We start from the raw sequence: 21698 nt of genomic DNA on the forward strand, positions 1-21698 counted from the left end.
GCTGCACGACCCATTTTACATGTATGCACACCATTGAGGCTCCCAAACATGTTTTCGTTATTGCTGAACTGCCTCGGAAAGTTGTCCCGAGAATAGAAGTGTTAAAGGGTCTAAATGTGACGTATTAGTCGGACGTTACATGGAACTATTAGTGTGTACGGGAGGGATACCTGAAAAGAAACATCCTAGTGGCCTCACGGGGATAGCCGAACGTTGGCAGCCGCTCTAAGTCTCACAGGAGCGTCGCTCTCAAGTTCCCCAAGTTTCGACCGCCCTGTATTTTGTTTAACCTTCACAGTTTGGTGCAAAGTTAAAGCAAGGAAGAATTACTGTTAACAAGTGACACAAATATAATTGTCGAGTGAACACCACTCAATACGTAGCAGGAAATCCCTGAGGAATAAAAAGTATCTTGAGGAGCAACTAAAAAGAAAGGGAGTGGGGAGGGGGGTAGTTTTAAAGCATACTGTGTCGTAAAGATTCCTCTGCCCCACATTTTCGGCGCAGACTAGAAAGCGTGGCCTGGAAACGATAGTGACAGATGGGTAGTTGGTACAACTTTTATTTGTAAAAACACTCTTGCCAGAAAGCACGTTTTCGTCGTGCCAGATACTCGCGCCGTGCCTAACGACGATGTACCAACAAGAAAAATGTGTGCCTCTCAAATACATAGCTTGCACTGAGCGCGAAACTTTTGCAGCGTGCATTTTGCCAAACCGGATTTGATTTTCTCAGCAAGAACAACTCGCAATGACGACCAGTATCTAGTGCGATTACGTCACGTGCAAACCATGTTAAATACTTCAGCTTTCTGGTGAAGTGCGACGTTCGCAACACCAGCAGTGGACGTCCAATGTGTAAAGTTGTGTAGTATTTATAGTAGTCTCGCGATGATATACGGCAGCCTAATGAAATGTTGGAGCACATGACTGATAAAGAACAGAGTCATGAAGTAAGGTCTCAAAACAAGTGCACGTAAAACCTAAGATAACATTAGCCTCCCGAGGTAGTATCCCGCGACGTGTCGAGCTGAGGCAAGCTGATGCCCAAAAGTGATTTATATTAGGATTCTAAAAAATCTTTGTTTGCCCTGCGCGGAATCTATGTTTAATTAGGAATATCATTTTATGCATTTCTATTCATTTCTTTTTGCAGTAAAGCGTTGTGTAAGGGATTATTTAGAAAAAATTGCGTGTCATCTCCTTATTTCTGCACATTTCGTGTATTTGCCTTCCGATATATCATGTGACCACAGTGTTTTTTGGCATGCCCTGCAACCCACTATTTTACACTGCAAAACAGCTAACAAAAGCACGTTGCCGAAGACACAACAGCTGGCGTATTTTCGAGTATCGTCCTTCCGTGTCGGTCTCAGGCGGTTATGTGAACTTCATAAAGTCAAATTTATCGATGATAATAAAAATGTACTTAATTCCTGTCTGAAGATTTGGCAGCATAAATAGAAGATTCTCACCTCCAAGATATATAAGTAAATGCGCCTTTAAATTATCTGAAAGATGTTCGGCAAATATTTTTCGGCGCTTTTATCCTCTATAGACACGTTATAGGTGATTTTGAAAAGATTTAAATAATGCTTTTTTTTTATTATTTTGAGGCTAATTTAAATAACTATATGTGTTCCTCACGCATATATAACTTCTCAAATATAGAGAAGTTTATTACCGCGTTTTTTATGTGTTTTTACTATCGCCTTTTTAACTGGAACGAATGGTGGAACTATGACGATTGCACACTTAAACTCTCAGAAAGTGTCCAATTAGGTAGCTTCCGAATTGAGTAGAGCATGAAATACCACTTTGTTCTATTTAACAAAAATCATCAATTAGCGAGGGTGATGCTTATTTGCAAATTAAATTGACCTGCATTTTGTCAAGAGCAAACCTCAACATCCAGGCTATGCCAGTTTATCCAATATAAGAAAATGTTCACATGGGTAAGCACTCTTTTAGGTCAGATTCGATCTCAGTACTAAGGTGCTCATAGGTTAGAGTGAACAATTTCAGCCACTCCTTTTCGTATGATTCGTCGCCCGCATCATGGTGCTGAGAGCAAACAATATGCTAGTTAGAAAAACAAGCATTGCGATTGTCGCTTAGTGTTCCTATAAAATATAGACTGGAAGGACTTGTCCCGTGACTTTCGTGACATTTAGAAAATTATATTCCCTTAAGCTCAGTCGTCTCGTCATCATCTATATATATTGTGAAACGTATTCCGTAAAACACATTTTATGGCATATATGGCGACGAGGTGCCCATTTCATGATTGTATTCACTGTAATTAATTCCTTAGTTCAAGGGCAAAACCACGATTCAACATCTAATACTGCGATACAAAGTTGTACCAATCACGGGTATTTTAGGCAACCTACTTCACTTCGCGAAAACATTTCGATTCAGGTACAATATAGGTGACTCTGGTAAACGAAGGGATGTTGAGTCGTATAAACACGACGTTTTGTATGTTAATGTAGATTTTCCTTTCTTGTTGTGTAGGAATAAATAACAGAATTTTATAATTTTGGTACCTGAGAATAAAACTGAATTGAACAAATAAAAAAAAAAGACTATATACTGTAAACGACTATTTCTCGTGGGCTCAATATTTCGCGATTTAGGTCAAAGCTGAAGCTTTGGAATAATTCGCGGGTTGTAATTTTCTCGACGCGGTGGAATCTCAATATAAATTTCAATCTGTTTACATTTTACCGAAATTGTTCGCTGGACCCATTTTTCGCGAATTGTAGGCGATTCGCGAAATTCTCAAAAATAGGTCCTCGCAAAAATCAGATCGTTTACAGCAGTTAGTTTCACGGCCTAAATAGCGCCTATTGACAGAACAACGCGGAAAATATATTCTCAATTTAGCGGTTCAAACCGGTTCGAACCGGTTCGAACAGGTTTGAACCGTTATTTTTTGCGCCCCGGAACTGAACCGGAACTGAACCGAAAGCCGTGAACCCGAACCCGAACCGAACCAATAAAAATATCGGTTCGACACTCTGAACGCGAGTGTCGCTGTCGTCACGGCGTCCCAACTGTTTACTGCCGTAGCTTCCGTGGACTGTCGAAGTAAAGAGCGACCTGCAGCAGAACAGGCGTCTGCCACATACACCACAACTGCTGGGACGCCGCAAGGGTCGCGACCGGTGACAGCATGACACTATGACGTCATCAGGCGGAAATCGAGGGACCACTTTTTTGCACACTGTAAACACAGCAGTCGGAGACGCGTTCCAGGCACCATAGTTTCACTAACTCCGACCGCAGCTACCTAGAGCGGAAGGCCGGGGATCTCCGCGCGTGACGTCACGCTAGTCGGCCTAGGCGAAGCCTAAAGGCGCCGCGGAGCAGCGCTCAAGGGTAGCAATTACTCCAGTTTTTCAGCACAAACACGTGTTTATTGACTCGCGCTTTAGATATTTCGAGCAAAACGATAGTCACTGCGCATGCTAGAATATCCACATCAATTTTTTGTTAACGTGGCCAGTTTTCATTTTTTAGATTTGTTGTTTGTTTCTAAAACATTGTCGTTAAGCTTGCGGCAAAAGTTTTTTAGTATAACGTTTGTAGAGCCCCACAACACATGCTCAGCACAACCTCACTCGCGTGTCCTTGTTCACACACATCGAAGCCGAAGCAATCCTCGTCGACCAGCAAGTCGAGTGTGAGGTCCGTGACCAGCTGGCGTTGGTTACTCATCGTTAAGAAGTCCACCCGCTTCGACATTTCCTCCACAACAACGCAAATGTGTGCGACGGCATTGACTGCGGTCATTGCTGGGCACAGAAAACCTCCTCTGTCAATGACTTTGACGAGATGGTACTCATGGCCGATGGTACTCATGGCCGGTGGCAGCTGCGATCGTGCGGTCTATTGTCAGGGAATTTTCCCAGTTCTCGCACTTTAGCTTCTTCACCGTCGCGTACACCGCACATCCGGCCACATAGGCTATAACGGGGATGATGTCTTTTATTTTTGAAAAAGCATCTTATGCTACTACTATGTTGTAGCTAGAACGCGGCGCGTCTCGTCGTTTTTGCATTTCCTCCCATTTTTCATTTCTCTGTGTTCCAGAAGCTTTGCCAATCGGTCCAAGTGTGTTTTGCAACCGCAGCTTGTTTTCCCCTTCATAAAGCTTTCGTATTGGCATATGGTCTTGGGTACCTGCCAGCCGCCGGTACCTTCCAAAGCGGTCATCTAAACAGTATGTCTGAAATTTTTCGAGGAGGACGTAGGACAGGTTGAGTTCCTCGAAGCAGTATACCTGCACATTTCGAGAAGCGTGTAAGTTGACTGGTGTAGTGCGGTATGAGTTTTCTCGGTGAATCGATATTTTTTCGTATTTTTTCGCCATTCATCTAACCAGTTCGCCTGCATCGCCACATTAGTTCATCTAACCAGTCTGAAATGTTGTAGAGAAAATCCATCTTCTCGTCGTCTGGAGCCGGGCGCACAGGTTCTTGGAACCGATCTTTCAGCCTGCTTCCTTTGTCGGGTGACTTGACATTCACGATTTTCCACCATGTTACTATAATCTCAATGAAAGTGGCGATCTCCTTAAAAACTTCAGGTTGTGTTTCTCTTTAATGGCACGAAGGGCACTGAGAAGAGAGCTGCCAAATATCTGGAGAACAAGTTTCACGTTCTGCTTCTCAATGCTCGACGGGCAAAGGGCTTTCTTGACGCTTTGTATTCATAGCGCAGCAGTTGGTCGTATTCCAAGTCTTAGGCGGCTTTGATGGTTTTGAATGACGCACACAGCATGCGCCGCTAGCCTTCCGTGTCACCCTGAAGCTCGGGGAACCAGAAGCACTAATCGTCTTGCTTCTGCCAGTTATTGCGTATGCATTTTATTATGTGTACAGTGTCGATCACAAAAACAGCGACCTGTTGGTATCAGGCCGTTTTGGGTAGGAAAACTCTTTTGAACGACGTGTTGTTGTACCAGGCGTGTCGTTGCTGTCCATTGAGCTCTTAAAGGAGCTGTGCAACGATATTCAGTTGGAATGTTTTTCATTTTACACGAGCTTACTGGCAGTAGTGGGAGTCAAGGATGCTCGCACGCAACCCCGCTGGCCAAGAAACTCGTTTGTCGCGGTGTAATTTCAAGGACAAAAGCGATCATTTTCATTCAATCTCTCCTTTGCAAAATTTCATGACGTAACGTGGGGATCGCAGTACACCCATATGACGATATTTGAATGCTGTTCATAAATTGAACCCGATCATTGCGTGGGCGCTCGATTTGGGCTCCTGATAATTACTAGCTCGAGAAGCATCACTGCAACGACGACAATAGCCGCGAGCCATAACAATGTCTGGAACTCAGCGCGTGTCCTGCGCTTTGCCAACCCCAGCGCGTGGCTATGATCAACATTGGCGGCATATAATCGGCTCCAGATCACGTGGCCGCTTGTTCTGGCTGCGAGTTGAGGGGGTGAACGCTGCTCGTTTTTCTTTAATTTTTTTTCTGGGACTTCTATTGCGTGGGGTGAAAAACGAACGCGTGTTTCATAGGTCATTAATGTCAGGGATCCGTTCTAAGAGGTATTTGCGCAAAGTACAACAATTGTTGCATCGCTCCTTTAAAAAGAGCCATAGCCTTCCGATTCACTGCATTGTTATCCGTTACGACGCACACCACCCGGTCCGGTAGCCGATTTTCTCGAGCCCGCAAATCACGTCACTAAGCAACTTGTGCAGAAACTCTGCGTTGGCTCCCAGGGGTACGATGTGAGCGACTTCCTTAAATTGGCACTTGATGTTTGGCACCCTAAACACGAACGCACTATTCGGTACTTCTGTGGAATTAAATGCGATACCGACAATGTTGCGTCCTTTATGATCGAAAAACAGTTTGATGTGGGCCTCGCCCACCGTCAAAGTCACATAAGGTTGGTCATCGTTCAAGTCAGAGATCTTTTTTGCCATGTAGCTGAAAAAGACGTGAGATTTGCTGCTCTTATCGAGGGTTCATTCCAAACGAGGAGCATACCGATCGGATGGTCCTAGGGTGTGGCCTAACAAGGGAGGCACTCACTTGATCGAATGACGTTTTAGCGAACGCCCACGTTTCACCGAATGACACTTTAGCGAACAGTCGGACGCCACGAAGCGGCGTTTTCGGGTGGGCCAAATGGGTTCACAATTTTGTAATGAGCCGCCGCAGACTGTCGCCGCGAAGCGGCGTAAAGCGCAGCGCGGCGGATGGGTTAACGCGCGCCCCCGTTATTCGCTAAAACGTCGATTTGCTCAAATGTCGCTGTTCGCTAAAATGTCATTCGCTCATGTGATATGGACCCGCCTAATAATGCTTCCACAGCCACAAATGTACTGGTATGCATGAGGTTATATTGTGAAAAGAATGCATACAAACACTATAAAATCCACTTAATAACGACTTCACTCTTTCTTGGAAGAAATCAGCTTCAGTGGCTCGGCGAGCAGTTGGATTACCGCTGTTTGATCTTCACTTTGTGTTATGCGCAGCTTGTCAAGCAGACAACAAATAGTGGCACAGATATCGTTGTGCGAGCTTTCCGAGCTTGAGTCGAGACCGTTGTCTCAACTTTCGACATTTTCGAGGAGTTCTACAAACTCCCCTTTTGCTGTCAGCGATGATTGGTATGAGCAAGTTGGGGCCCAACCTTCTGACCTGAGTCTTCGCAAAATGTAGAGTTCATGTAAGGTCGGGCTTAACGACGATCGAGTATTTTATTCAATGGGCCTCAGTCTCAACAATGTGCACCAGGGTGAGGTGTCCATTGCCCTCAATAGCATGCCAGAATGCCGATTTCACGTTTTTCAAGTGGCCGGACAAGTCTTTTATGCTCAGTATTCGGTCCGCTTCTTCCTCACTGCGAAATGAATCGATCGACTCTGCAAGCGATCTTTTCATTGCAGAAGCCTCTTGACGCAATCGCCTGCTGTCCGGGTCTTCTCTTCTCACATGGTGTTTTGATAAATAATCTGGACAGCCAGGAAATTTTGGGAATTCTTCACCTTCGTTCTCTGAGAAACGATGGTTTCCTCGGAGATGGCGTTTATCCAGGCATTCCGCGGCGCTTTATCTTTAGGAAGGCCGAACGCCTGCACTTTGGGCCCCGTTTTGTAATTATCGTTACACTGAGGCCGGGGCATAGCGTTTGTCAGGCATGACGGAAACAGCACTTGATCATCGAGCACAATACTGACAACACTCACAAGTTGTGTGACGTTTGAAAAAGAAAACAACCGAAACAAAACTAAGCGTGTCTGAACACGCCGAAGCAAGCTGCTTTCATCAGCTCTTCACCGTGAAACGTTATGGATACACGCCGAAGCAAGTCGGCTCCATCTGCCGAGCCGAAACGGAACTACACCGCGGCCGCACCGTACGCCAAGTAGCTGTGACGTAGACACACGTGATCGCGGGAGCCCCGTACCTCAAGAAAAAAGTAAGTTTTGCGCATTGTTCCTACGCGGCGCGAAGTAGTTCTTCCGAGATTCGGGTGTCTAAGGAAACAGAGATGCTTTTAGCGTTTGCAACCGTGTACGTCTTGATAAGATAACATATATCTAACCTAAAATTGACTTACATATGTCTTATTTACATAAAGGGGTAAACTAGTAATGCTCCACGAGGAGCCGGACTTGTTTTACTTCGGTTATTGAGGTGAAAACCGTTCTACTGGGAAGAGTGGGGAGAGAAAAAATGCCCTCCCCCTCTCACTCTGCTCCACCGAGTGGGCTGTACCTAACATCCGGCTGGCGTGCAAACTCGGTTTAAAATCACACCATTTTGGAAATTTCAACCGCAGGTGAGCGTATTTCGATATGCACGTTATCGTGTAATTCTATCCACGATAAAAAGACTAACCGGGTCAAATTGCGCTGTTACCTGCGTGCAAAAAAAAAAAAAAAAGAAAAAGTTAGAGTGGCCGGTTTTTCCGGCGAAAAGTAAATCCGGTTGCTGTAGTTCTTTTTTTCCTATACAAAGTTCGCACTAGTGTAGCCCTTTAGCGACAGTTAGAGCCACTCGATATGGCAGCGTAGCTGCCAGAGTAGCGCCCCGCTTTTCCCTGTGCCGCCTCTCACCGTGATTGGTCACACGCGGTACCATAGCAACGAGCTGAGCTGGCTCGGTTTCCTTAGCAACCGAGTGACTACTCGTCACGTGACCTCGCAAGAGCCGTGATGTCACCGGTAAGATGGCAGCGCCCAGAGCTGGTGGATACGAGTTTGTTCGGTGCGCGGTACTCGTAATGTGCCGCTGCATGCCGACGATTTCGGACTTCTTCGTGCTCTCGGACGCAGGTATAACGTGAAGATCTGAAAGAATGTGACTTTATACCTTTTCTGTGCAAGATCGCCCTGGATATTAGCACCTGTGCAACAGCATCTGTCATATCGCCGTAGCGGTGCTCGTATTCCTGGATGTATTCGAGGATCGATAAGACATTTTGCATGCAATTTTCGCATACTCCTAGCCTTGTTTGAACGTTGGAATGTCTGAGAATCAATGCGAATTGTATGCGTCACATGTCGGGCCTTGGGAAAGTTGTTTCAGCCCCGGGTAACCGCGTAATCACAAACTTTTAGCGAGGAAGCTCCTGCGATCTTTACGTCTTGTACTAATCAACGATCTTACGATATAACTTTTAGGATAACATTTTTGCATTTTCTAGCTTCCTTTGAATGTTGGAATTTCTGAGAATCGAAACGAAAGGTATACGTCGTGTGTAGGGCCTAGGGGAAGTTGTTTCAGCCCTGAATCACCGAATAATCGCAGCAACTTTAAGCGAGGAAGCGCCTGCGACCTTTAACCTTTTGTACTAATCGATGATTTCACGAATTGACAGTTCTGAAGACTTTGATAAACGTCCTTTTGTTGCAATAGCTTGCATTTGGTCGCAGTGGTTTTTTTTTTTTTTTTTTTTTTTCAAGTGGCAAGCAGGCGTTTGCTCAAATGACGTATATGAAATGACCTGCTCTATAAGAATGCATCAACACACACTATTAAATTTATATGCTCAGAGGTGTGTTCGTCTTTGTAATTAACAAGTTAGAGACAATTATTTTTCACGAGTGTTTTATTTATTTTCTGTAGCTGGGCCCGTTTTGTACTCATTAATGTCCGTGTGCCATGATGCTATCATCATGTGTGTATGGTTCTAAATATCCTCTTTGCAATGCCTACAAAAGCCAAAATGACGTCAGTCAACCCCAGCTCACGCATTTGACACGAAAACTGCGTCACTCGGCCGTATGCGCTCGCCAGCAATCAATTCGTCGATGAATATTTGAATTCGCTTTCGTGGCCAATGAGTGCACATGAGTGCACTTGCGAATGACAAGTTTTATGGTGTGCTTAAAAAGCACAGTGGAAGCTTGGGGTCATCCCACCGGTGCCCTAGCATGTCACGACCGCGTGATTCCAGTGTTGTCTTTTGAGTTGAGGATTAAAGCTAAGGAAGAAAAAGTTAAAGAATCATTTCATGGCCCCTTTAACACTGGTATACGTGCTACACCAGATAAAAATATTGACATTTTGCATGCCGGTAAACTTCCGGACGACCACTTGGCCTGTCGGCAAGAACACCTCATATCCGGCGTCGGTCTCTTTTGATGGCGTTAACAATCAATCCTCTGTAGACCACCGTGCTGTCCTTCTTGGTTTAACCCCGTCGACTGTTCATCGCCCAAAACGAGGGTGATACCGTCGTCGACGTCGCTTCCGCCAGTCGGTGAGATAATCTCATCTTGAATGAATGATTGGGTCTTGAAGAGCTATGGTGCTAAGCATACATTCTCTTACTGTGGGGCAGTCGAGCAGCAGTCATGTCCCAAGGGAATCGTCCTGTCGTGAGCGGCGTAATCGGATTTTGTTCCATAGGAGCGAAGTCCGAAAGTGCAAGGACGGTACGTTCGCCCCACGAAGCCGCCGCCATCCCGGCGGCGCGGAAAACCACTTGCCTTGTCCGTGAACGCTGCAAATCGTCTCATTTCACAAAAGAAACAGACAGCGCTCCTCCAGAGACCCGTGCCGTACCGCCATGCAAAGCCTATTTTAGGTCTTTTACCACTTTTCAATTAACGAATGGAGATATCAACTAGATAAAGGTTGCCGTTGGGCGTCGCTAGCAGTACGGTTACCATCACTGATCTCTATGACAATTGCTGGATCGCGCTTCCCCGCTTGTTCGCTGCAGCGCAACTGAAGCCACCGGGCTTCACTTGCGGGAGCGGCAAGCGCGATCCAGCAATTGTCATTGAGATCAGTGGTTACCATAGAAACCTCCCAGGCCCAAAATGGAGATCACTATAGGCGCTTCTGACGTCGTGTATCTAGATAATTTTGCGTCGTGTGGCTACTCTGGCAGCTACGCTGCCATATAGAGTGGCTCTAGCGACAGTGAGTGGAAGCCTGGAATAATAAATAAAAACGTGCTCTCCTGACGCAATAGGCGCAGTGGCTGGGGGTAGTACTGCCGGCTGACTCCACTGTCATTAAAGTAACGGAACAAAGATTCGCTAGTTGTCCATTTACTGAAATAAAGCAACAGAGCTCTAAATACGCGAACCACTTCACAGCGGCAGCTACGAGCGAGCCTTCGATGTTCGGGTATAGCCCAAAGATAAAGAACGGATACCTCCCGGTTTGTCGTATGCAGCTAGCGAAGTCGGGCGGGTGCCCTGTCTCTCGTTTTACCCAGCCAAACCTGCTGAACTTCCCGATTGTGTGGAGAGGACGCTGCGGTGGCACAAAATGGCCCCGCCCTTAGAGCACTAAATGGAATGGTCTAAAACAACGTTACTAAAACGCTCAGTTGGGAAACTCGCCGTCGAAACCTGGGCCGCTGGCGTCCACCAAAACCGAGCTAAATACGACAACAGCGCCACTCTTTATCATCTGTCTGTACTCTGCAGGTCACCTTGCGATTTTAGAAAGCATGTTTTTGCGTAAAAACAAACGGAAAAGACTCTTTTTGTATGGAATTTACTGGAGTTTAGTACAAAATGATGGGCACGTGATGTTTTTAAAATCTTTAGTTTCCAGGGTTCTGCGGCACAATTAATATTGTTTTTATACAACCACGCCTCAGCGGTGCTTTCAGGTAGCGCGTCCCGACCTAGGTGCATTTTAACTTCGGTAGTAATCGCGGCGCGTTTGCTCGGGAGACGGGGGTGGCACCCCTGTAACCTCTTCCGTTGTATCTGTTTCGGCGCCACAATGGCCGATTAAAGCCATAATATGAGTCATGTGCAGTTCCTCGAGTGGCCGCTGCGGGAGAAATGGCGGCGTTGTGTTCGCCATTAGCTCGGTTGTTGAGGACAGATCGGGGCCACTTTATCAGAGCAGTCTCTATGACAGTTTCCCAACTGAGTGTTTTAGTAACGTTGGTCTAAACCAAGCAGCGCAAAAAACGCATCGCCACGACCACTCGTGGCCTTTGTGCGTTTAGCAAACACCATAATAAACCAATCCCGCAAAAAAAAGATATGAGCAGGATTGCGTTGCATTCACTGTGGGTGACTGGTTTAAGTCGGTGATAGCGACCTTTGCAAAACAACGGGCTCGGTGACGATGTCCTTTTTGACGCTGCCTGGTCGGCTCCATCGGGCCTTTAAAAAAAAAAAAAAATCGCCTTCTGCGCGCTATCATCTTTGTCTGCTGGGCTGTGAAACACCTTCTGAGCCTGTCCTGTTGCTCCGCTGTGCGGTATGTGAGACGCTACGCATGCGTCCACAGCTCAGTGACTCAGCATTTTTCACCCGGGATGATAAGCGATGCAAAGGTCAAAACGAAAGCGTCGACCGCCTTCGAGTCTCTGTCCGCATCGCCTTTTCGCCCGTTGTCCTTCTTGTATCGGAATATACCGACACGAGGTGCATGTACAGGGTGTCACAAAAGAAAATTTACACGGTCTTTTTTACGGCAAAAAGAAACTAGGCATCGCCGAACGCTCATTCTCCGCCCAAAGGTAGAGCTAGAGGTCACAACCAGGTGCCAAAGTTTCAGCCCGATCCGATAACTTAATCAAAAGTTATAAGTGATTTTCTGAAAAGTTCAATGGGAAAATGGAGCCCATTTTTGCCTGTTTTCGGTTTCTGGTGCCATAGAGCCCCATGTGTTCGAAAACTCCGTCGGCCGCCATTTTCCCATTGAAATTTTCAGATAATCACTTATAACTTTTGATTAAGCTATCGGATCGGGTTGAAACTTTGGCATCTGGTTGTGACCTCTAGAGCTACCTTTGGGCGGAGTATGAGCGTTCGACGATGCCTAGTTTATTTTTGCGGTAAAAAAGACTGTGTAAATTTTCTTTCGTGACACCCTGTACAGTCGGGGACAAAAGTCCCCAGGACGTGCGAGCTGCGACTGAAACACATTGCTCTGCCATCTGCCAGCGGGTCGCCTGGTTTCGAGATAACAGAAAAGCGCATGCGCATCCTTCTGTGCCTGCCAACGTGTGCGCTTTCACGCTCTTCGGTGGCGCAGCGCCTAACTCGGAATCGGGCACGTGGTACCGCCTCGGAGATAGCGCTTACTGACATGGCACCTATAAAGCAAGAAGTCACGGCAGCTCAACTGAGCGATAAGCTGAACTGGTTATAAAGCAAGGTGCGCTCACACGGCGAAATGCGGCGCAACGCCGCGGGCGGTATCTCCAGTTTCGGAATGTGTAGCAGACGCTCATCAGCCGCCAGCGCTATCTCTGAGGCGGTACCATGCGTCGCAGTCAGCGGCACCACATGGGACGCGACGTCAGAAAAGTGCCATCACCTCCTATTCTCAACGTTGACCTGCACGTGGTACGCGGAGCCTCACCTGTAAGCGAAAACGCACTCGAAAGACGGGAAGAACCTCCGCCGGGCACTGTAGCCGTGACCCGATGCGTTGGCGACGCCCACAAAGCGAACCAGCGCCGGCCTGGTCCTGTCGTCCAGGTATGCCGTGCACACGTACAGGTCCTGGTGGGTCCTCTTCCAGGCAGACCCGTTGCCCAGCCTGGACCGGATGTCACCGGCCATCTTGAGTTCTCCCGAAGACAGCCGCCCATGCTTAAACTCTTCCGAGGCATCGCTGGCAACGTACTCCTGGAGGCAGTAGTACCCGAGCACCAGCAGGATCCCCACCAGCGTCGGGTGCATCAGAAGCTGCGGAGATCACCGGCACGTTACCCACGATGACTTCCGCGTTGTGGACTTCCTCCAGCAGTAGCTGTCACTCAGACTCTTCGTACAGAGCCAGTGAGTCTTTTCGACTTGGCACACATGTGTAGAAGACCACGGTATTCCTTTCTTGTAACCTTGTCCGATTCATCCCTCTCTCCAGCTGAGGTGGAGGCTAGGCTTCACACGGATGAGCTCCTACCTTTCTGACGTGTTCCCGCTGTAGGAGAACACGAGCGTGCAGTAAACCCGCCCTTCTATCTGATGCGTGTTTGCCACTAAAAAAATTAAAAAAAAAGAACGAATAGGCCAGACGCCAACGCATCCGAAGCTTTATTCAGCACGCTTTTCATAGAATCTAGCTCGCGTGCTGGGCGCCAACTGTGGCTTCGGCAATAAAGCCGACGTATGTGTACATCACACAAAAACCGTCGCACTTACGAGAGGTGCAACGGTTGTTTTTTCGCAGTTCGAGTAATTCGGTCTCGCGACCATAGTTTGCCGGGCATAATTTTATTAGGAGCACTTATTTTTTCAGGCGTTAGAGATGGGATTGTTCGTGATCGAAAACAAAATCGTAGAGGAAACAGCTGAATGTTTTTATCTCAGCTCGTGTACGCCTATGAGCAGGGCAACTTTGGAGAATTTTATGTTTTCAAGAATTTCTCTCGCTTGCCGGTGGTCGCATGTATTTCATTGCTCGCCATTTCTTCACTGATTTTGTGTGTTGTAAAATTATTAAGGTGGATATTTTTAACGTCAATTAGTTTAAATATTTGTTATATATTAATACGTTTTTTACTATTTCGATCAAAGTTTGAGCTCTTACGTACGCACCTATTGTTGTTGTTGTTGTTGTTGTTGATATTTTATTTGCATCAAATACAGAGTACATGATACTGGAGGCTTGCGGAAAAAGCGGTCACAAGACCAGCTTGACAAAGCCACAGGCCCCCACATTGGCATTTGCAGCATTATAAAAAGAAAATTATCAACATACCATACAGATTACAGCATTAACAGAAAAAGCAAGATAAACAGAATAAAGAGAAGCAACAATGGACACACTCAAATTACGTAACAACCACGCAATTGTAGGATATTTTGAAAGGCACTATCAAGGAAAAAAATAAAAAATTTCCATTATTTTTATTCCCGATATCATCTCCAACAAGCTAAGAATTTTATGTTTTTGCTGAGTCTAAATTTAATATTATATGTATAAGAGACAGAGAGCACTAAGGCCCGTTCACTGTCTTGCGACCTCTTAGAAATGGATGCCTTGAAACCTCTTACAACGAGAGGACATACTGGCGCCATCTATTGGGTAGCAGTGTAAACTTGGGGTCCGGCACATTTTCTATTTCTCTCGCGCGTTATCCTTTCTTTCTTGGCTCGAAAAACTTTTCTCAACGTTATAAACGAGCCTTCCTTATAGGTATAACGCACATTTGATTTCGGAAATCCCGCTAAACCTTCGCTCTTGTGAAATGGAGTTCCTGGGTCAGAATGCCAGTGTGTTCCCTCGTCCTAAGAAAATTTAAAAGGTTTCAACAGGTTTCGTCTCTGTCGGTCGTACTCGGTTGCGAAAGTGTGAACGGGCCTTTGCAAACACTTGAATAAACAACTGTTTAAAACAAATCTAGCGAATTCGGGATCGATTGTTTCAAACAGCACAGTTTTATTTGGCTCATTTTTAGATTCTGCAAGGTGTTGCAGTGGCTTATCACAAACCACTTCCAGATAGTTTAAAATTTTTTATGCATCGCCACTACTAGAAAATAATTTTTTATGCTCGTGTCGGTATTATAGGTCTCTTGTAAAACGTCACCCTGCTAAGAATGATAACCTATAGCTTTTCTTTTTCTTATTCACTAGCCGGCATGTCAGTTCGTATCGGCGTAATTAACCATGTCGAAGCCATAATACCGACCAGTAGTGTGCTTGCGCTAGGATGCAAACACGAACGTACAACTGAGGAAATTCAAACTTCAATAGGCAAAAATGTAAAATAATATCTCCTGATAAATCACTGGAATCTTCTCAGTTCCCGTTCGTCCGAGCATCGGAACGTAAGTGCACTACTGGCCAGCATTATGACCTCGATATGGCCGATTACACTAGCATGACTAGTGGGCGAAGAACCGATATGCCAGCTGTTGGATAGAAATCGTAAAGGTATTAATCATGGGGTAAGTATTTTAGAGCGCAGCTCTTAGGCGCCCTTTTCCGGCTTGAGCGGCATCGCCGTCGGCGTAACCGCGCGGTGCATTATGGGAAAATTTCCCCACTAAATTTAGCGGAAAATATTCCCCGCTAAATTTAGCGGAAATCTTTCCCCACTAATTTTAGCGGAAATATTTTCCCGCTAAATTTTGCGGAAAATATTCCCCGCTAAATTTAGCGGAAAAATTTCCCCGCTAAATTTAGCGGCAAAAATTTCCCCGTTAAACTTAGCGGAAAATTTTCCCCTCTAAAATTAGCGGAAAAAATTCCCCGTTAAATTTAGCGGAAAATTTTCCCCTAAATGGGAGGCGAGCAGGAGAGAAGGAGGGGCATAGCCTCCTCTCCGTACCTACCCCTCCTCCTCCTCAAGAGCTGCGCTCTAATTCGGCGTTACCGGGGATTGTAAACGTCTTTCATTTTTATCCCAAAATATATTATTATTTCGGTATTTTTTTAATTTTTTTATTTCGGCTCGGTGGATATTCCTATCCCAAACCTGGCAAGAAAGCAGATCGCCTCTCTCACCGTCGTCCGGTCTCCCTCACGTCGACTGTGTGCAAACTGGAGGAGCGTATGGCCACCACGCGCATTGCTACGATCTAGAGAATGACGACTACTTTCACCCGTCCCAAACGGGTTTTCGATCACAAATCGGGACCCACGATAGTCTCTCCCTCCATGAAGAGAACATCTCAACCGGCAACGGAGGAGGGAGGCGTACAAACCCGGACTTTCTGTTGGCAGTGAGTCGACCTGAGGAAAGAGGAGAGCGAAGTTGGGACGCGGGCCGTTAACTTCGTAAAGGGTTTTCTCGAGAACCGCACCTTCGAAATTCAAAGGTGCTGTTTCGTACGGACCATGGTCCCTGCTGGACCATGGTCCCTGCTGGAACATGCTCCGTGGTCCAGGACAAACCGCGAAGACAAAATCTTCAACAACACGCTTGGCACGTTTTACAGGGATAGCGACGCTGTCCCCGCTACTTTTCAACATACATATTTGTGTCCCGGTTGGCCAGACAGCTGGACACGATCGAGGGCCTGTGGTGCTCTACGCGGTTGACATCACGCTGTGGACCACACACTATACCCACGACGTCTACCCCCAGCGTATAGCATCCCCCAAGCCACATTTGACGCCATAGCGGACTTCCTCCCAGCACGAGCATGCAAGCCTCACCGAAGAAAACTCAATTCCTTATTTTGCACGGTAGTGCGGAGACGGAGGAGCACGTCAGCCTAACGTTTGCCGGCCAACCACTGCATCGACAGGAGACTAAGTAACTTCGCACCCTGGGCATCCCTATCAGGGGTAAACGGAATGCAGAGAGCTGGTGGTCAGCTCTCAAACCCTTGGCGGAAGATCCCCGCATCAGCCACCGTATGGGAGACGCGGGCACCTTCTCGCCGGGCGAATCGTGCAAACAGTTCTCGTCTCCCGGATAACATATCAGCCCCATTAATCACCATCTCAGAGAGCGTTAGAATAAACTATTGGATACTTTATAATGAAACCCTTTGAGTCATTACTGGACTCCCGACACACACCAAAATAGAAGAACTCCGCAGGCCTGCCTGCCTACCACGAGCAAACCATAGCTCAACAAGAGAAAAGCCACCGTCTTCGCCGCCAATACACACAAACCGGACGCAAACTAATCCAGTACGCGGAAATTAATATCGATTACCAGGGCGTTTTGATTCCACTAAACGCACCATAGCACGAATTCATCGTCACGGAACTGAAACCGCCCCCAATTCGCGCAAACGAAGACGCCGACACAGAAGACGACACCTGGTACGATCCTAACATTGTGAGGTCGCAGTCGCGGTAACGAAATACACCAACGCAACGAGACAAACAGCACCCACAGGTATGATTGCTCTCGCCGCCGTTGCGTTCCATCGTACGGACACGGGAACCACCTTTGTGGAAAGTATAGATGCAACGATGTGGGATACACACGCGCTGGAACTCGAAGTCATGCGTCCAGCGGTTCAATAGCTAGTTAATGGGCGCAGCAAAAAGGTGCGGCTTTACACAGACAGCCAAGAAGTCATAGACACCCTCAACGGCTCCCTCCTTGTCGTCGGCCATCAAGCACACGCGCCAACGGCTCCTGACCGAAAATGACGTTCACGCCACGATTGCATGGACTTTGGGACAGATGGATGGCAACGCGGGTAACGAGCGCGCCCACGCCTCCGCGAAACTTGGGTGAGCTTGCACCTGGGATGCCAGACTCAACCCCACGAAGCACCCGGGTGCTACTCGACCCACTCGAGGAGTGGGTAGAGCCCAATCCAAGTCCCTCACTAGAGCCCAGATACCATCGTTGGAACACCACCTTCCACTGGCGTGCCAAGTTCTCATCCATAAATTGCGGACTTGTACCGACTCCCAACGTGTTATCCCGATAGAGAAACTACAGGCCGCACGGAGGTCACCCCACAGTATCGGACACCCAACCACATGAACGCAGTAACGAATGAACCGGGGAGACACATCCCTTGCCCGGATTGTAAAATGACGCAACCACCATTCCCAAATTACGCACTTGATATAAGAATGTGTTGCACACGAGCCGCACCGACAGCGATTCCGTCGCGAGCTGTGTTACCCCAACGCACACGAACCAGGCGAGGCCAACTTTGCTTGGTCTTCTAGACTCCGCCAGACAGACCGGCATCATTCATCGCGTCTGAAGCCTACAGCCTGAAGACGACCCGAGTTTGAGCACCTTCCCGCTCCCTCGTCTCCCTTTCCCCAATTAGGTCTGAAAGCCCGCCCTCCTGAAATAAATGCTTATTCATGCATCATCACACCGCAGTACGATCTACATCACGATTTAAATCGTCTCAAGTTTTATTCTCAACCCTGGCTGGAATCAAATAGCGTCGCGTCATTCATGGCCCTAACACGAAATCAACACTCCAAATACCGCCCCTTTGCAGCGCTGAGGCTGTACGGAGCGCAAGTTCGTCTCCGTCTTGCGCAGGGGTTGCGGTGACGTAAAAACACCGAGCTCTGGTTGGCTCTGATTGGAAAGATTGTGGGTAGACCTCAATGTTCTCTGCCTTCAGGTCTACCCACAATCTTTCCAATCGAGCCAATCAAAGCTCGGCGTTCTGACGTCACCACATACCCTGCACAAGAAGCAGACAAACTTCCGCTCCGCATAGGAATGACTGTGCGCTATTCGATTCAAAGTAGTATCTCTTAGTCATTTGCTATTTTATCAGAACGTATACGGTGAGCAGTGTCCTCAAATGCGTATTTGGCGCGTCAAAACGCAAAGATGGGCACGCCAATCAAAAGGAAAGAACGCGTAGAACGCGCGATGACGAAGCAGAAAAGCTCGCGCCGCAATTGGCTGAGGTCGGGGGTAAACAAAACGCACGTGGACGGGTTTGGGGTGTAAACAAGCGCATGAGGTGCGCAAGGAGCGGACGAACTTGCACGCCGGATACACTATTTCAAACGTAAATAGCCTAGTTTCTTTTTTCTGAGAACCCAGCCCTAATTGTAGAGGAAGGGAATTGTAGGGGTGGGCTTATTTCAGTGCGCTGTTCACAGCGCATGCTCTGAACGGGCTCACACTTACACATGGCCAAGGTTCTAAGATTACGCAGGTTGTAGAACTTCCGCTGAGCGGGGTACCCTTGTTCACTCCCTTCAGTCCGCCTCCCGCGCAATCTAGATTTTTGTTTCAAAACTGTGTGTTCTATAAGGAGTATTCACTGGGCGCCATATTTGTGGGTGCTGTCTAGAGCGCACGCTCAGAACGAGCCCATATTAATAGGCTACTAGACCGGCAATACTGATGGTGTGGAATGCACGTTGCAAAAGAACCGTGGAAGCTCGCCATCAGCACGCGCTCAGCAGCCGCGCACACAACTATGGCCGCCAGTGGATACTTCGTATAGAGTACGGTGAAACGCCAACTAGACGCTGTGCTTCGAAACGTATGTATTTCACAGAATACACTGCAGTCACAATAGCAGCCGTTTTTCCCTCAAAACGATGGCGCGTCGGACGACGGGAGGCGAGCCGGGGGGGGGGGGGGGGGGGGGGGGGGGGGGGGGGGGGGGGGGGGGGGGGGAAGGGAAGCAGCGTCTATGGGCTGTTTCCAAGGCGCTGCGCAGGACAAGCTAAAAAGGCATTCCCCATCGCCCTCTGCTTTCGCCAACTTGAGTCAACCTTCTACGTCTAAAAAAACACGTGGAAATTTTTGGTGACAAGGTAGTTGGGTATGTGGAACTGGATTCGAAGATGAAAGTCTACCTGAAGCCAGAAATGTCTGTCTACATGATTGTTGGTATAAACGCGATGCCAATGGGGGTACTTCTTAATTGATGCACTCACGGGCGTGAAGAAAGCTGAGCTGACCAAACAGTGCATTAAAAAATTTGCTTTAGGGGTTGAGGTTGTCTCTGTTACATCTGACGGGCCTCGTCCAATTTCACGATGGCAAGATGTGTGGATACTGACCTTTGCCCTAACTCTGAGCAGTTTGCTTCAAGCTTTGTGAACCCGGCTGACTGCTCCAAGAACGTTCACATTATTTTGGATGCTTGCGACATTATAAAGCTAACCCGTAACTCTTTAGCATCCGTCATTCACCTTGTTCACATTGAAGGAAGACATGTGAAGCGGGCCCATATAGGGGTCTTAGAGGCCTTGGAACGGGAAAAGGATCTGAGGCTTGGAAACAATCTTACCAAGGTCCAGATTGAATGGGAAAAACAAGAAATGAAGGAGCGCGGTATGCCGTTCAAGCACTGAGTACATCAGTGGCTGACGCTTTAGACTTCTGCAAGCAAGTGCTCAAGCTGCCACCGTTCAAAGGTGCACAAGCAACAGCAAAATTCATCGAAGTTTTCGAACACTTCTCCCCGTTGGCAAGATCCTACAAGGCGGCCTCACGGAAGCAGAATGAAGCATGCAGGAGGGCATTCTTTTCTGGGGCTCGAGCGTACATCAAGGGACTTAAAGACCTATCAGGACGTCCTATTTTGGAAGGGTTAAAGAAAGTCGGTTTCCTGATCTGCATTGCAAGTACCGAAAAGCTGTCCACTGAGTTTGTCGGTCAGGAGTGCCTAAAGTATTTCTTCAAGCTGACCCAGAACCACGCTGAGAATTTCTTCAGGTGCATTCGAGGACGGGGAGGGTTTAACAAGAACCCTGCGGCTGCGCAGTTCATGGCTTCGTACAGACGACCGTTGATTCAGACACAAGTGAAGTCTTCCAACTTAGGAAATTGCTCTCAACACATGGTATCAATCCTGACTTGATCTAATATTGTGCCTGAAGAAGATGCAAACCAGTACTCTTACCGACACCAGAAGGGCACCAATCACGCAGCAAAAAACCCACGATTGCACGCACCGCATTGACCGTCCTGAAAGCCTGTCCCCTTTTGTCACTTCTGTGGTGCCATACATTGCCGGCTTTGTTGTCCGCAAAGTTCTTTCAACTACAACATGCCAAGAGTGTATCGGAGCCCTGCATTCACAAGAGTTTGTACCTCTTGTGAGGCAAAAAAACCGGGGTGGACTTGTTTCTCCATCACAAGACGTCGCCGGGCTGCGGGAAGCTGTCGAGGAAGAGCATGCGGCGCTTGCAGGCCGAGTGGGAAACCGTCAAAGCGGTGCAGCATAGGACCAAACAGCTGATCTTAGAAGTGTTGAGTGCATTGCCAGAGAAGAAGTGGTTCTTGCAACTGGAACCACACTTCCTAGACTGCGATCCTCTAGACAATCATATTTACAGCTTGTGTAAGAAGCTGGCTGAAGGGAATCTGAAGGTCAGAATTTTCTCCACATGACAAAGGAAAAGAACAGAGAAATGATCCAGAACAAGGTGCTTTTGTCAAGGGTGGTTATCTTCAGCCATCAGTAAAATAAACTCATCAATGTGACAGTTTTAACCAAGGCTTGGCTTTAACTCATCAATCTGATATTTTTAAGGGATTTTTTTATGTTTTTAATTGTCTTGCTGCTTATTATAGGCCAACTGAGTGCTAAGAAACGACAAATAAATTGTTATCACACGATGTTTGTAGTTTTCACTGTTTTGTAACCGCCACTACCTTCATAAAACGCGCGGCAAAGCGCGAACGCAGCTGCGGCGATATGCGGGTTCTTGCCCACGGCACGATGGCCGCCGCCCACTCAGCCCATGCTTCACCCAGCTAACTTTTTTACATCCTCCTTGATCGTTCCGTATCGAGTCTGCAAATGTTTTTGGTGCGTAAGTCACGTGACGTAAACCTTTCTGCTAAATTTAGCGGGA

At 47.3% G+C, this 21698-nt stretch overlaps 1 protein-coding gene across 1 annotated transcript in view; it reads right to left on the minus strand.

Moving 5' to 3' along the window:
- Positions 1 to 21698, minus strand: part of LOC120840909 — a 45036-nt gene that overhangs the window by 22117 nt on the left and 1221 nt on the right. Inside the window, exon 2 of the mRNA XM_040211682.3 lies at positions 12835 to 13163. Within this exon, the coding sequence (XP_040067616.1) occupies positions 12835 to 13157 (323 nt within the window). The 5' untranslated portion in view covers positions 13158 to 13163. The remainder of the gene's footprint in view (positions 1 to 12834; positions 13164 to 21698) is intronic.

This window comes from Ixodes scapularis, unplaced genomic scaffold (assembly GCF_016920785.2).
Source record: "Ixodes scapularis isolate PalLabHiFi unplaced genomic scaffold, ASM1692078v2 PGA_scaffold5__190_contigs__length_132052651, whole genome shotgun sequence".
NCBI lineage: Eukaryota > Metazoa > Arthropoda > Arachnida > Ixodida > Ixodidae > Ixodes > Ixodes scapularis.